The sequence below is a fragment of the Bufo gargarizans genome, chromosome 2, assembly GCF_014858855.1.
Source record: "Bufo gargarizans isolate SCDJY-AF-19 chromosome 2, ASM1485885v1, whole genome shotgun sequence".
NCBI lineage: Eukaryota > Metazoa > Chordata > Amphibia > Anura > Bufonidae > Bufo > Bufo gargarizans.
The window spans coordinates 204,411,645-204,426,817 of record NC_058081.1 but is presented as its reverse complement, the minus strand read 5'-3'; the positions used below and the strand labels follow the sequence as shown (position 1 = coordinate 204,426,817).

The 15,173-nt window shown below is 41.9% G+C and overlaps 1 protein-coding gene across 4 annotated transcripts in view; it reads left to right on the top strand.

Annotated features, from left to right (window-relative positions):
- Window positions 1–14,327, top strand: part of IMPDH1 (inosine monophosphate dehydrogenase 1) — a 227,795-nt gene extending 213,468 nt beyond the window's left edge. For all 4 annotated transcript variants that reach the window (XM_044279934.1, XM_044279937.1, XM_044279936.1 and 1 more), the window contains 2 exons: window positions 4,391–4,474; window positions 13,138–14,327. In XM_044279934.1, coding sequence (XP_044135869.1) covers window positions 4,391–4,474; window positions 13,138–13,159 — 106 coding nt within the window. In that variant the 3' untranslated portion in view covers window positions 13,160–14,327. The remainder of the gene's footprint in view (window positions 1–4,390; window positions 4,475–13,137) is intronic.
- Window positions 14,328–15,173: the final 846 nt, after the last annotated feature.

Sequence of the window (15,173 nt, the reverse complement as noted above, 5' to 3'; positions counted from 1 at the left end):
TGTAGATTGTATTATTTTCCCTTATAACATGGTTATAAGGGAAAATAATAGCATTCTTAATACAGAATGCTTAGTACAAAAGGGCTGGAGGGGTTAAAAAAAAAAATTAATAATAATAATTTAACTCTCCTTAATCCACTTGATCGCGCAGCCCGGCTTCTCTTCTGTCTTCATCTTTGAGGAATAGAACCTTTGACGTCGCTGCGCTCATCACATGGTCCATCACATGATCATCACCATGGTAATGGTTCATGTGACGGACCATGTGATGAGCGCAGTGACATCAACACAGGTCCTTTTCCTGTGCACAGCAAAGATGAAGACAGAAGAGAAGCCGGGCTGCGCGAGCAAGTGGATTAAGGTGAGTTAAATTATAATTATTTTTTTTTTTTACTTCTCCACCCCTATTGTATTAAGCATTCTGTATTAGGAATGCTATTATTTTCCCTTATAACCATGTTATAAGGGAAAATAATAATGATCGGGTCTCCATCCCGATGGTCTCCTAGCAACCGTGCGTGAAAATCGCACCGCATCCGCACTTGCTTGCGGATGCTTGCGATTTTCACGCAGCCCCATTCACTTCTATGGGGCCTGCGTTGCGTTGAAAACACACAGAGGAGCATGGTGCGATTTTTCACGCAGAGCACAAGTGATCACCGCTCATCTGCACAGCCCCATAGAAATGAATAGGTCCAGATTCAGTGCGGGTGCAATGCGTTCACCTCTTGCAGTTGCAAGGAAGAGCATCTAGGTGTAATGACAACGCCCCCGTTGCTCCTAGAGGCTCATTTGCATATAGTATAACATCATTTTTCTCAGCAATGTGGGCACATGAACATGGGACTAACACGGATGTCTTCAGCTGCCAAGTGCACATGTAACAGATCGGCCAGTTTCATAGGTGCAGATCTGCTAACAGATGCTCTTTTAACCCCTTAAGGACATAGGGCGTACCGGTACGCCCTATTTCCCGAGTCCTTAAGGACCAAGGGCGTACCGGTACGTCCTAACTTAAAATCTTAATTCCGGCGCCGCTGGGGTTAATCGGAACGGGATTTCGGCTGAAATCATTCAGCCGGCATCCCGTAACAACGCAGGGGGGGGTCATTTGACCCCCCCGTATCGGCGATCGCAGAAAACCGCAGGTCAATTCAGACCTGCGGTTTGCTGCGCTTTTTGCCGTTTCTGATCCCCGCGGTCCCTGACCGCGGGGATCAGAAACTTCAGAGTGCCCGAAATCAATATTGTTAACCCCCCCCCTGCACCCCTGCACGATTTGATGGCGGCGGGTGGTGCAGGGGGGGTGTCGCATGCAGTGGGGGCGTTGCGGGAGGCGGGCGGTGCGGCAGGCGGGATCGCGATCCCCCGCCCGCCTCCCATTGCATAATCGTTGGTGTACAGTGGGTATACCAGGGTGCCAGCACATTGCTGGCACCCTGGTATAAACGGCTGACATCGTTGATGCGATGTCAGCCGTTTAACCCTTTCCATACAGCGGTCCGTACGGACCGCTGTATGGAAAAGGTTAACAGTAAGAGGGAGCTCCCTCCCTCTCCGATCGGGGGGCTGCTGTGCCTTTGCAGCCCCCCGATGGGAGAAGGAGAGAGCCCCCAGACAGCCCCCCCAGAACCCCGTCCTTACCCTTCCCCGTCTGCGAAGTTCTGACCATAACTGAGCAGACGGGGAAGGTTCCCATGGCAACAGGACGCCTGATCAGGCGTCCTGCTGTCCATGGTGCTGAACAGATCTGTGCTGAAAGCATAGACCTGTTCAGTGTAAGTAAAATACAGTGCAGAAACCTATATAGGTTCTGTTCTGTATTTTACAGACATCAGACCCACTGGATCTTCAAGAACCAAGTGGGTCTGGGTCAAAAAAATCAAATAAAAAGTGAAAAAAGTTAAGATAAAAAAAAAAACATTTATCACTGAATAAAAATTAAAAAAATAAAATACACTACACATATTAGGTATCGCCGCGTCCGTAACGACCTGATCTATAAAATGGTCATGTTACTTTCCCCGCACAGTGAACGCCATAAAAATAAAAAAATAAAAACTATGAGAAAATTGAAATTTTGCCCACCTTACTTCCCAAAAAAGGTAATAAAAGTGATCAAAAAAGTCGCATGTACGCCAAAATAGTACCAATCAAACCGTCATCTCATCCCGCAAAAAATGAGACCCTACTCAAGATAATCGCCCAAAAACTGAAAAAACTATGGCTCTTAGACTATGGAAACACTAAAACATGATTTTTTTTTGTTTCAAAAATAAAATCATTGTGTAAAATGTACATAAATAAAAATAAAGTATACATATTAGGTATCGCCGCGTCCGTGACAACCTGCTCTATAAAATTACCACGTGATCTAACCTGTCAGATGAATGTTGTAAATAACAAAAAAAAAAAACATGCCAAAAAAGCTATTTCTTGTTACCTTGCCGCACAAAAAGTGTAATATAGAGCAACCAAAAATCATATGTACCCTAAACTAGTACCAACAATACTGCCACCCTATTCCGTACTTTCTAAAATGGGGTCACTTTTTTTGGAGTTTCTACTCTAGGGGTGCATCAGGGGGGCTTCAAATGGGACATGGTGTCAAAAAACCAGTCCAGCAAAATCTGCCTTCCAAAAACCGTATGGCATTCCTTTTCTTCTGCACCCTGCCGTGTGCCCGTACAGTAGTTTAGGACCACATATGGGGTGTTTCTGTAAACTACAGAATCAGGGCCATAAATAATGAGTTTTGTTTGGCTGTTAACCCTTGCTTTGTTACTGGAAAAAAAATATTAAAATGGAAAATCTGCCAAAAAAGTGAAATTTTGAAATTATATCTCTATTTTCCATTGAATCTTGTGCAACACCTAAAGGGTTAACAAAGTTTGTAAAATCAGTTTTGAATACCTTGAGGGGTGTAGTTTCTTAGATGGGGTCACTTTTATGGAGTTTCTACTCTAGGGGTGCATCAGGGGGGCTTCAAATTGGACATGGTGTCAAAAAAACTGTCCAGCACAATCTGGCTTCCAAAAACCATACGGCGCACCTTTCACTCTACGCCCCGCTGTGTGGCCGTACAGTAGTTTATGGCCACATATGGGGTGTTTCTGTAAACAGTAGAGTCAGGGCAATAAAGATACAGTCTTGTTTGGCTGTTAACCCTTGCTTTGTTAGTGGAAAAAATGGGTTAAAATGGAAAATTAGGCAAAAAAATGAAATTCTCAAATTTCATCCCCATTTGCCAATAACTCTTGTGCAACACCTAAAGGGTTAACGGAGTTTGTAAAATCAGTTTTGAATACCTTGAGGGGTGTAGTTTCTTAGATGGGGTCACTTTTATGGAGTTTCTACTCTAGGGGTGCATCAGGGGGCTTCAAATGGGACATGGTGTCAAAAAAACTGTCCAGCAAAATCTGGCTTCCAAAAACCATACGGCGCACCTTTCACTCTACGCCCCGCTGTGTGGCCGTACAGTAGTTTATGGCCACATATGGGGTGTTTCTGTAAACAGCAGAGTCAGGGCAATAAAGATACAGTCTTGTTTGGCTGTTAACCCTTGCTTTGTTAGTGGAAAAAATGGGTTAAAATGGAAAATTAGGCAAAAAAATGAAATTCTCAAATTTCATCCCCATTTGCCAATAACTCTTGTGCAACACCTAAAGGGTTAACGGAGTTTGTAAAATCAGTTTTGAATACCTTGAGGGGTGTAGTTTATAGAATGGGGTCATTTTTGGGCGGTTTCTATTATGTAAGCCTCGCAAAGTGACTTCAGAGCTGTAGTGGTCCCTAAAAATTGGGTTTTTGTAAATTTCTGAAAAATTTCAAGATTTGCTTCTAAACTTCTAAGCCTTGTAACATCCCCAAAAAATAAAATATCATTCCCAAAATAATTCAAACATGAAGTAGACATATGGGGAATGTTAAGTCATCACAATTTTTGGGGGTATTACTATGTATTACAGAAGTAGAGAAACTGAAACTTTGAAATTTGCTAATTTTTCCAAATTTTTGGTAAATTAGGTATTTTATTATGCAAAAAAATTAATTTTTTTGACTTTTTTTTACTAGTATCATGAAGTACAATATGTGACGAAAAAACAATCTCAGAATGGCCTGGATAAGTCAAAGCGTTTTTAAAGTTATCACCACTTAAAGTGACACTGGTCAGATTTGCAAAAAATGGCCTGGTCCTTAAGGTGAAAATGAGCCCGGTCCTTAAGGGGTTAAGAGGAAAACATGAAACACATACCTAGCACTAGCTGCAATTTAAAGAAAAAAATTCACCCTTTGTAATGCAGGTTTTGGGTTTGGTTTCAGTGATGCAATTACCAAAAATTGTCAGGATAGAATTTGAGAAGTAATGCCTGGTTTGATACTTGTGCAGGTCCATGATGTATTCAGGAGAACTGAAACTGGAAAAGAGAACAATGTCGGCCCAAGTCGAGGGTGGTGTCCATGGTCTCCATTCGTAAGTAGTTTTTCTAGGTTTAATTTTTCTGGTGAGGTTACATCTTTATGCTATTTAGATTTTTATCGAATAAGTATTAGTTCATAAGCATTAAAAACGTACATGGATGGTAAATATATTCCCTGAAAAGAAGTTGTCCATGCCACAAGCTAAATAAGACATTTTTACTGGGCCTGGGAGAAAATGTTTATATGGACTTTAGGAATCGTGCACATGACCATGATCGACTGGAAAACAGTCCATGTGTCAGCCGTGGTTCCCCTTACCCTGACCGTACCATAGTAATTTATTAAACAGCAAGTCCAGTCTCTATTTGATCGCATGGCTATTTCAGTGTATGCACATCATGTGAGGGCTTATAATGCTCTCTTCATAACTTAAAACGGTTTTCTGAGAATTTACACTGGTGACCTATCCTCTGGCCCTGACCTTCTCCCTGCTCGCCAAGCACAGCGCCGTCCATTTGAAAATGGCTGGCTGTGCTTGGTATTGCAGCGCAGCTCCTTTAACTCAAATGGGACTAGGTCATGTGACTGAATATGATGTCACATAGCCTAGGGTATGATTGAATGCCACAGCGCTACTGCGAGCGCCAGTGCCTTCTCAAACAGCTGATCGGCCGGTGTCACAATCATATGCTGATGACTTATCCAGAGGATAGTTCAACGGGAGTGAAGTCTCAAAACTCCTTTAAGTAGTTATGGTTTTGCTTCATTTAAGGGCTCGTTCACACGACCGTTTTTTGCATTTCATTTACGGAAACATTCATTTCAATGGCTCGGCAAAAAATAAATGTACTCCGTATGCATTCAGCTTCCGTATTTCTGTTTTTCTGTTCCGTTCAGAGATAGAACATGTACTATTATTGCCCGCAAATCACGTTCTGTGGCTCCATTCAAGGCAATGGGTCCGCAAAAAGAAACGGAACACATACGGAAATGCTTCCGTATGTCTTCCGTATCCGTTCCATTTTTGCGGCACCATCTATTGAAAACTTTATGCCCAGACCAATATTTTTTTTCTATGTAATTACTGTATATGCTATACGGGAAAATAAAATGGAATGGTACGGGAAACACTACTGAAACAAAAAAACAGATCTGTTAAAAACGGCCCGCAAAACACTGAAAAAGCCATACGGTCGTGTGAACAAGCCCTAAGGTATGTTATGGAAATGTGATCTTTTTTGCATTATATACCTATGTTTTATAGGGAGTGTAACGCACTTGCTTGCATTCATATATGGTTTTCAGGGATCAGATCCTTGCTGGTGGTTATTTGTGATCTAATAGTAAGGTGTTTTATTTAGAAACCTGTTTAAAGTGGTCTAATGTTTACGGATAAGATTTATATTTTTTAAAACGTAACCATACCAGTTGAACTATTCCAATTAGGCCCCTTTCACATGGGCGAGTTTTACGCACGGGTGCAGTGCGTGAGGTGAAGGCATTGCACCCGCACTGAATCCCGGACCCATTCATTTCTATGGGGCTGTGCACATGAGCAGTGATTTTCACGCATCATTTGTGCATTGTGTGAAAATCGCAGAATGCTCTATATTGTGCGTTTTTCGCACAACGCAGGCCCCATAGAAGTGAATGGGGATGCGTGAAAATCGCAAGCCAGTGCGGATGCGGTGCGATTTTCACGCATGGTTGCTAGGATGAAAGTCTATTCACTGTATTTCCCTTATTACATGGTTATAAGGGAAAATAATAGCATTCTTTAATACAGAATGCTTAGTAGAAGGTCAATTGAGGGTTAAAAACCTCTCCTCCTCCAATTGATTGCGTAGCTGCCGGTCTCCTGTTCTTTCTTCAGGACCTGTCAAAGAACCTGTGGTGACATCACGGTGCTCATCACATGATACATCACCATGGTGATGGACCATGTGATGAGCTCAGTGACATCACCACAGGTTCTTTGACTGGTCCTGAAGAAAGAACAGGAGACCGGCAGCTACGCGATCAATTGGAGGAGGAGAGTGTATTTTTATTTTTTAACCCTCAATTGACCACCTACTAAGCATTCTGTATTAAAGAATGCTATTATTTTCCCTTTTATAACCATGTTATAAGGGGAAAAAAATAAAATAAAAGAATACTGAACCTGAACCCAAACCTGAACTTCTGTGAAGAAGTCCGGGTTCGGGGCTGGGTACCAAACATGCCAATTTTTCTCACGCGTGTGCAAAACGCATTAAAACGCTTTGCACTCGTAGGGAAAAATCACGCATGTTCCTGCAATGCCCGTGTGAACCCAGCCTTAAAGTTTTTTTTTCTGAGATTGATATTGATTGCCTAGCCTCAGGATAGACCATACATATCAGATTGGGGTTGTCTGACTCCCAGCGACTCCGTTGATCAACTGTTAGAGAAAACTGCAGCGTTCTGGTTAACGCTACAGCCTTTTCCTAGGTCAGTGATGTCATGTTAGGTAGGTACAGCTCGATGCCAAGTGAATCTAGTAAATGGGGCTGAGCTGCATTGCCAAGCACAGCTGCTAGCCAATGGAAGGCGCTGTGCTTGGTAAACTGCTCAAACAGCTGATCAGTGAGGGTCCCGAGTATTAGACCCCTGCCAATTTTGATATTGATGACCGATCTGGAGAATAGATCCTCAGAATATCAGAAAACCCCTTTAACTTTCTGGGAGCACCAGGAGATCTGGCTCCAGGATGTAGTCCTACTTTAAGCAGATGTACTATCTGCCTTGACTTTCCTATCAATATGCAGAGCTGTACGTACACATTTTATTGTGTGGTATGGATTTGTTTGCTAGACTGTTAGAAGCCATAGAAACTTGAAAATGGGTAAAAAAAAACAAACTCCTGTCTGACCCTTGTTTCCTTGGCAGCAAACATCAAGACTGTTGGCCTGCAGGCCACATGGGCATAAGCTTGTCAGTAGACCTTGTTAAAATGGGTCTAATCAGTTAGTCGCCATTTTTTGTTTTTGGGTGCTTGAAAGGGCACTGAGTTTTGGTAGAACTTTTCATAGGTCATAAAGACATATCAAAAGCTTTGATCGGTGCGGGTCTGAGAATGGAGACCACCACTGATCACTAGAATGAAAAGAGAAGCGCATGCAAGTATTATCTCGCCAACCTATTCTTCCAGTACTAATATATCCGAAGATTTATGCATTAATATAATGTATAACTTGCTCTTATTTGCTCTGTACTACTACTACACATTGAGATTTTTTTTTTTATTAACTTCCTAAATGATAACATGGATTTTAAGTCTTAAGTTACAAAATATATTCCGGTCAGGTATATTTGCTCCTATATTTTTGGTTGCCTAATTTTAAGTTATTGGTGATGGGCTCAGTTAAAACCACTTCAGTGACCAGATGGCTTTTAATCTTCTTTTTCTTTCTTTGCACATGCATCCATTCTAGATATACATTTCTGCCATGTAAGTAGTGGAGCATTTAACTTCTTATATTTTGCAACTTCATTTAATCTATAACAAGCACACAAGGGATTGCGATCATTTAACTATTTGTTTTCTTGGATAAAAACATACTATGAACTAGTTTATACGGACCGCTCCAGTAGGTCAATTGCAAACATATGGGAATTCTGGAGTTGGGAGTACAGCACTCGGCTATCTCCGATGCTCCCATAGAAATTAATTGAGCGGCCGTGCACATGTGTGCCGTGTCAGTCATTTCAGGGTAGCTGCTGTGGGCAGCAGGTGGTATGGGGCCCTCGTTCTCATGATTGGTGGGGTCCCAGCAATACGAACCCCACCGATCTGATAGTTATCCCCTATTCTGTGAATAGGAGATAACTTAAAGGGGTTGTCAGTTTGTTTCTAACTAGGCAAATGTGAAGGCTTTACCATGCACTTACTGCATCTGTGGTGGCTGCTTTTTCGGATTTCAGGGGGTCACATGATCTGTCATGTCGGCTTCTCTACCTGCTCTTATGATTTGTGCACAAGCCTGAGAGAGCAGATGTGTCTGTACACGAGATGCCACTGTGCTGGCCAAGCCCCCTGCACTGCCTTCTGCTCTCTCCCTGGATTCTTTAGGAAAAACTTTAACCCGTTCTGCAGCACAGACTCGGGGTTGAAGGCTTTACTGAGTAGCTCCAGGCAGTGAGGAGACAAATGCTGGGCACAGGAGCTGACAGACTAGAGAAGTTCTGCAGCGCATTGCACCAGAACAGGTAGGGGGAAGATCCTGTGTGTATCAGTGTCATTGTACAGCTGGGACTTGTAGTCCTACAAATACAACATGCTGCTGAATCTCCCAGCAGGCAGACATGTCACTCGGGGCAGCATTTGTATTCACTCCCTTTGCAGAGCAGGGGGAGAGGCACAGATCGTTATTGCAGGTAAACAAAGGGCCAGAAGAGAACCAGGGAAATTAGGAAATATATATTTATTTTTTGCCTAAAACATGCTCATCTTAGTTATATATTGCTGCCCATCAGATTTACAGTGCTATGTTTTTTTCAGAACTCTGACAACCCCTTTAAACCAACCAGAATACCCCTTTAATTGAAATATGGTAGCGAGTAAGGATTGGTTTGCTCAGGTGTGGGCAAGGTCTTTATTAGATAGCTAATCCACATTCTATAAATTTTTATCTGCTTACCACATATGTAAAAACAAAGGGGTTTTCCATTTGTGTATAAATAAAGGCGAAATCACTATATAAATAGTTATAAATTTATTTTTATTTATTTTTTAATCTACTTTGTATTACAATTACTCACTGTTTTGAAGATTTTTGCTGTCTGTAAATGGCAACAGCTGTCTACATTCAGAGGCAGCAAATTTGAGCTTAACTACATCAACAGCAAGTGACAAATTCTACAGAGCACCGTTCTGCACTCCGGGCTGTTCAGCTCACAGAGCACTGCTTAGACAACATGCATCTGCACACACTTCAGTTTAGAGTAGGACTAGATCTGTAGCATGTTCAGCCTGTGAGTTTAAACAAGAGTTTTCATTCAGTAGCTGCAAATTTAAAGAAAAAATAATTACATGTGGTCTGGCATGCTGTAAAAGTAATACTATGAAAAAGACCTTGTCACTGTCCTTGCCACCGTTAAAGCCATTTATTGGCTGGCAGCAGAGATGCATGTAGATTGCATGCAACACTTCTGTTCCAGCTGTGATTGGAAGTGGCGGTGACAGGAGCTGCAGTGTGGGAATTGGGACTCCCTGGCTAGGTGAGTTTTTCATTAAAAAATCTTGCACCATTCCAGGTCACCAGTTAAGTTAAAAAAAAAAAATAATAATTGTGAGACCAATGGAATTGTGCATCGGTTAACTCCTTTGTGCGATTAGCCTTATATACACAGCGGAAGGCAGGGTTTTAAACATTGCAGCCCCTCAGGAGTTGAGCAGGCGCCACAGCTGGCCGGCGACTGCTGTTATACAGCAGACACCTGCAGGTAGTATAATCAGCGAGAACTCCGATCAGAGACTTGACACCTAAAATGATATGGTCAGTTGCAACCACAGCATATCAGAGGTCATTAACATGGAGCAGGTTGCTACCGGTAACTGCTCCAGAGTGAAAAGATTGTGGAAGCCTTAGGGTGCTGTGGCAGCCATAAGCCTTGTAAAGGTTTCCAGGCCTGCCATAGCAAGGTTCTGGTTGAGCCCTGCCTGTGGCTGTCTATTGTAAAAGCGATCCAGTAGCTGCATGTTTAATGCTTTTAGAAATAAAATTTAATTTAAAAAAAAAAGTTTTTAAAAACATAAGTAAACAAAATAATTAACTTCAAAAGACTTCATTTTACAAATAAAAATAAAAAAAATGAAAACCTCATTGGTATTGCTGCAGGGAAAAAATGCCTGACCTATCAAAATATAAAAGTATTTTTATCATGTTCACCTCTTCCCAAATTATGCAAATTGAATTTGTGATAAAGATGTTTTTGTTTTTGTTTTTTCAATTAAACTCATGGATGGTATTGTCTCGGGGCTCTGTGGATCACTGAAATCAATCTCATAGTAATTAGTTTGCCGGGTGACCCAATTAAAGAAAAATTACTTGGTAAGGACGTTCCACATTATTATGCAGCCCACAATTTTCAGGCAAGATGGTAAAGATAAAGGGTGCTAGCACACAGTGCAGTTCTGCCATGCATTCAGGCTGCTGAAATTACTTTGTCATTCCCACTATGCAGAACACCAGGGTTTAATGAGGCTGCTAAATTGAAAACTGCATCCTGAATGCTTGGCAGAACTGCACTGTGTGCCAGCACCGAAAGGCATCAAATAGTGCAATGCCTAGGTATGAAAACATTAGATATTTCACGAAAACATGAGCGTGATCATTGTACGGTGAAGATATTTGTAGCTGATTCAGAGCACAGATGGCTTTGTGCAGATAAAGGCATAATAAGGAAGGTTTCTGCCAGACAAGTTCTGATTGAGAGCAGCTGCTGAAATACCATTAACAAAGCAGCAAACTGGTATTTGAAGCTGCTGTTGCAAACGTTTACGGTGTCTGATCCACCAGAGGCTTGCAGTTGTGTATAAACCTACCATTCGGCCACCCCTAACCAGTGCTTACAAGCAGAAACTGTTGCAGTGGGCCCAGTTATACATGAAGACTAGTTGACAAACAGTCTTGTTTACCGATGAGTGCCGTGCAACCCTGGATGGTCCAGATGGCTGGAGCAGTGGATGGCCACTGTGTCCCAACAAGGCTGTAGTGTTAACTAGGAGGCGGCGGATTTATATTTTGGGCCAGAATCGTGGGGGGAGAGCTGGTAGTTCTCTTTTAGGGTCTCTGAAGGTGTAAAAATGACCTCAGCAAAGTATATAGCGTTTCTGACTGCTTTCTTCCATGGTACAAAAAGAGCCATGCCTTCCATACAAAATGAATCTTCATACATGGCAATGCACCATCTCATGCTGCAAAGATTACCTCTGAGTCATTGGCTGCTAGGGGCATAAAAGGAGAGAAACCTGTGGCATGGTCACCATCCTTCCTGACCGCAACCCTTTTGAGAACCTTTGGGCCCCTTGCAGACAAGCGTTTGTCACGCTGTAAGTCCAGCGCAGCTCCTGGCCTGACCTCCCAGTACCACTTGGAACCGAACTGGAAATGGTTTTTACAGTATAAATCAATTTCTGAAGTTATTAAGCTCTGTACAGTATTGAATCGACTTTGGATGTTTAATCTGAAGCAGATTCGCTCATCCCTAGTTATTTCACACAAATCCTTGACAGGTTTAGCAGGTTCAGTAACTGTACTTTATTCCTTTTTAAAAATCCTTTTTTTTTTTTTTATGAAAAGCATAACTTTACTCTTACCAGGAGACAGTCTTGTAAGTTTTTAGCTTTGGATTTTTATTTTGATACATAATCCTCACTCTGGTCAATATACGGTACGGGCCATCCGGACATGTATACACGTTTTAACTGCCTTAGGTCCGAACAGAGACGGAATTGACCATTGGGTTTGAGAATCCCAAGCACAGGATGGTTGAACGAGCTGTGCACTGGACTGATGATCCCCCGCTTCACCAAGTTTTTGACGATTTCCGATAGCGACTCATATGCCGCCAGCGGAAGTCGGTACTGTTTAACATATACAGGGGGCGCATTGGGATCCGTTTGGATTCTTGCAACGTGTAGGTTAGTTTTCCCCACAGTCGTAAGAATCCTTAGCAAACATGTCCTGGAATTCGGCGAAGAGCCCCTTTAGCTATAATTTTTCTTTTGACCCGATAATTATTTTATTTATAAAAAGCATTTGCTTTATATACCCGACACCTCTCATAATCTTTGTATCTTGCACTCATTTCACCAGTGTAGTTACTCCACTTTACATCATAACCTTCATTTTCATGTTGAATGATTTGAAGCTTATGAAGCAAGTTTTCTTAATCTTTCTGGCAAACCTCGAACCAGCCCTGGACCTCATATAGACCCAGAGCTGTCATTGGCACAATTGTTCTTCTGGATTCTCTTCAGGCTGGCAGCTCATAGGCGTGTCCTTTCTGTTGCAGCTGTCAGTGTGTAAAAATAAATATAACTGGTTGCAGTTGAAAGATAGAATTGAGCATGTGTGTCCATCTCAGCAAGGTGGACATTCACATTACTATACAAATTAAACACCAGTGGGCATCATTATAATGAAGTAAAGAGCATTTTTGTAACAAATTATTAAAGTAACGAGCGGCTCTGCCATGTGAATGAGGTCCAATGAATATATTTATAATAAAAACTTGGTGTCATCTACAGATGATACATTCCATTTATCATTGTACAACTTTTTAAATATTTACAAAAATATTCATATATTTGCAACAGAGTAAAAATTAGAACTTTGAAATGTCTGTCCCCCATATAAAGTCAGTTAACCACCACCCCCACCCGTCCTGGGTTCTCTTTACTTGGCAGATATGTAATGTTGAAGTGTATCATAAAGCCATGAGTATATTGGGAATGTGTATGTTAGACAATGTGCTAGTAATATATATGGTAAGAGATATACCAATAGGGGTAAAGAACTTGCTAAATACAGAAAATTGAAAGGTATAGGGAAAGTCTACAAGCACCATGAGAATTGTATGCATGTGTTATTATTCTCAACATTGCCCTGTTTACATATTTCTTCAATGTGTTAAATGTACTTTAACAAATCTGCTTCTCTACTGTGTTTTTTTTTATGCCCCCCTCTACAGTTACGAGAAGCGGCTATACTGAAACTGGGAGACGTAGCCATCGGCAGTCTATTCCAAATGTCCCAACTCTGGTCCCAACTGAACCTACGTGATGTGTTGAAGAGTCCCTCCTCTGTTTTCCCCAAGCACTTCGCCTTTTCCCTTCTCCCTATAATGCAGGAAATCCAACTCGGCAATGTTTACCTACTCACTGCGTGGCATGGTATTTGCACTAAGGACACCGTTCTGTGGGTGCGCCGGAGAGACTATTTAAAGAATGGAACACCAAACTACTGCCATGCTGTCGTACTAGCTGTTTCTTCTCCTAGATTAGCAATGCTAATAGTCTTGTTACATTCGCAGCACCTGCTCATTCTTTTCTTTCTATAAAGCCCCTTTGTAAAGGCCGTGAACTATACAGTGCTATGGAAGGTTGCAATAAAGGAGCACACAATCTGCCACTTTTTGGACACTCCTAATAATGTGAAGTATTGGAAGTGATACAGTAGAATAATGCTGACAATCTGCTGTATCTCCATTTATTTGCATCCCATGTTCTGACTTCAGAATAAAAGTAATCTATCAGTTTGCAATATAGTACAGCAGAGATAGAAGAGCGTACCATAGTATGCACCAGTGGTTGTGAAATATTTATTAAAGGGTTATTCCAACCATATCCATTAGCCATGCCATAAATGTCTGAAAGCTGCAGGTCCCACCTCGGGGACCTGCATGTATCTCCAAAATGAGTTTTTCCCGTCCTTCCTGTTGAGGCAGAGATTAAATGCCTCACTAGGTAGGTCAGGGTATTGCCCCATTCGGCAGAGAAGTGTAGGACATTTATGGCATATTTATTGAGTCCAAGGTGGGAATACCCCTTTGAGCACCCATGATTGGTTTTATGTTTGTTTAGCCATTCATTATTGTGGAGTTGTGCAGCAGGGACTGTACACGCATCAGCTGTAAGTTTCACGTTCTACTTCCTTGGTCACTTTGCTCATTACTGGAAGCTGTTTTAAATGAATGTTACAGGTTAGAGATGAACTATTCTAAGGAAGACCTTTTAAGAAAGAATTTTCATACCTATTTTGTATTTTTTTTGTTGCAATTCCTTACATCTAGTGAATTGTGAGCAATATATCTATTATATATTTATTACCATGTCTTTAAGCTGATGAACATCAAGCAATAAATCTGAGCTTCGCCTGCCAGTGTGTTCTGTAATCTCTGAATGATCTGTCTCCAGGAAATGCACTGTTAAAGGTCTTCTAGGGCTAGCTCCGTTGAATTTAATGTTGCCTTTCACTTGGCATTATGTTTCCTCATTCTGGAAAAAGGTGCTCTTAATCCATATGCAAATGAGCAGTGGGTGGGCCCAAGCCACTATCTGAACCCTTGCTCCCTGTGCTTCCCCCTGCAAGCTCCTCCCTCTTTCTTGACTGACACATCCAGGTTCCTGCATAGGCATCTCTTCTGGCCCTGTACATCATGGAGAAGATGGATCTGGCAGAGGGGTAGACAGGGCTGTATTTACACCTCGTGCTCTGGTACCTACATACTGTTGATTGGGGGGGTTGGGGAACGCTATAGGAATACCAAACTGACAATGATCATACAGTGGTCAGCTGCCACAATGTATCAGATCAATGAGGGTCCAACTCCCTGTGGCCACGTTATGGTTTACACTGCTCCATACTGTACAATGCAAGGTAATTGTGGAAGAAATGGATGACCATAAAGATGCCCACCATTACAGGTGCTGCAGGGTTTGATGTCAATCTTCCCCAGTAACCAGAATGTGCAATATTACATAGCATCTCACTTATTACTGTGTAAAGCCTCATTCACAACCAGTAGTGAGGCCTCAACAGACGTAAGGGAAAGATCTGCTTCTGTTCTGCGTCTAGAGACGCACCTGGTTTTGGCTTAAAATCACTGATTGAACACTGCGTGAATGAGGCATAACTAGGAAGCTCTTCAGAAATGTCAGACTTCACAATAAAACTTGTATGTATAACCACACGAGTCCATATCCTTAGGCCTCACGTACACAAGCA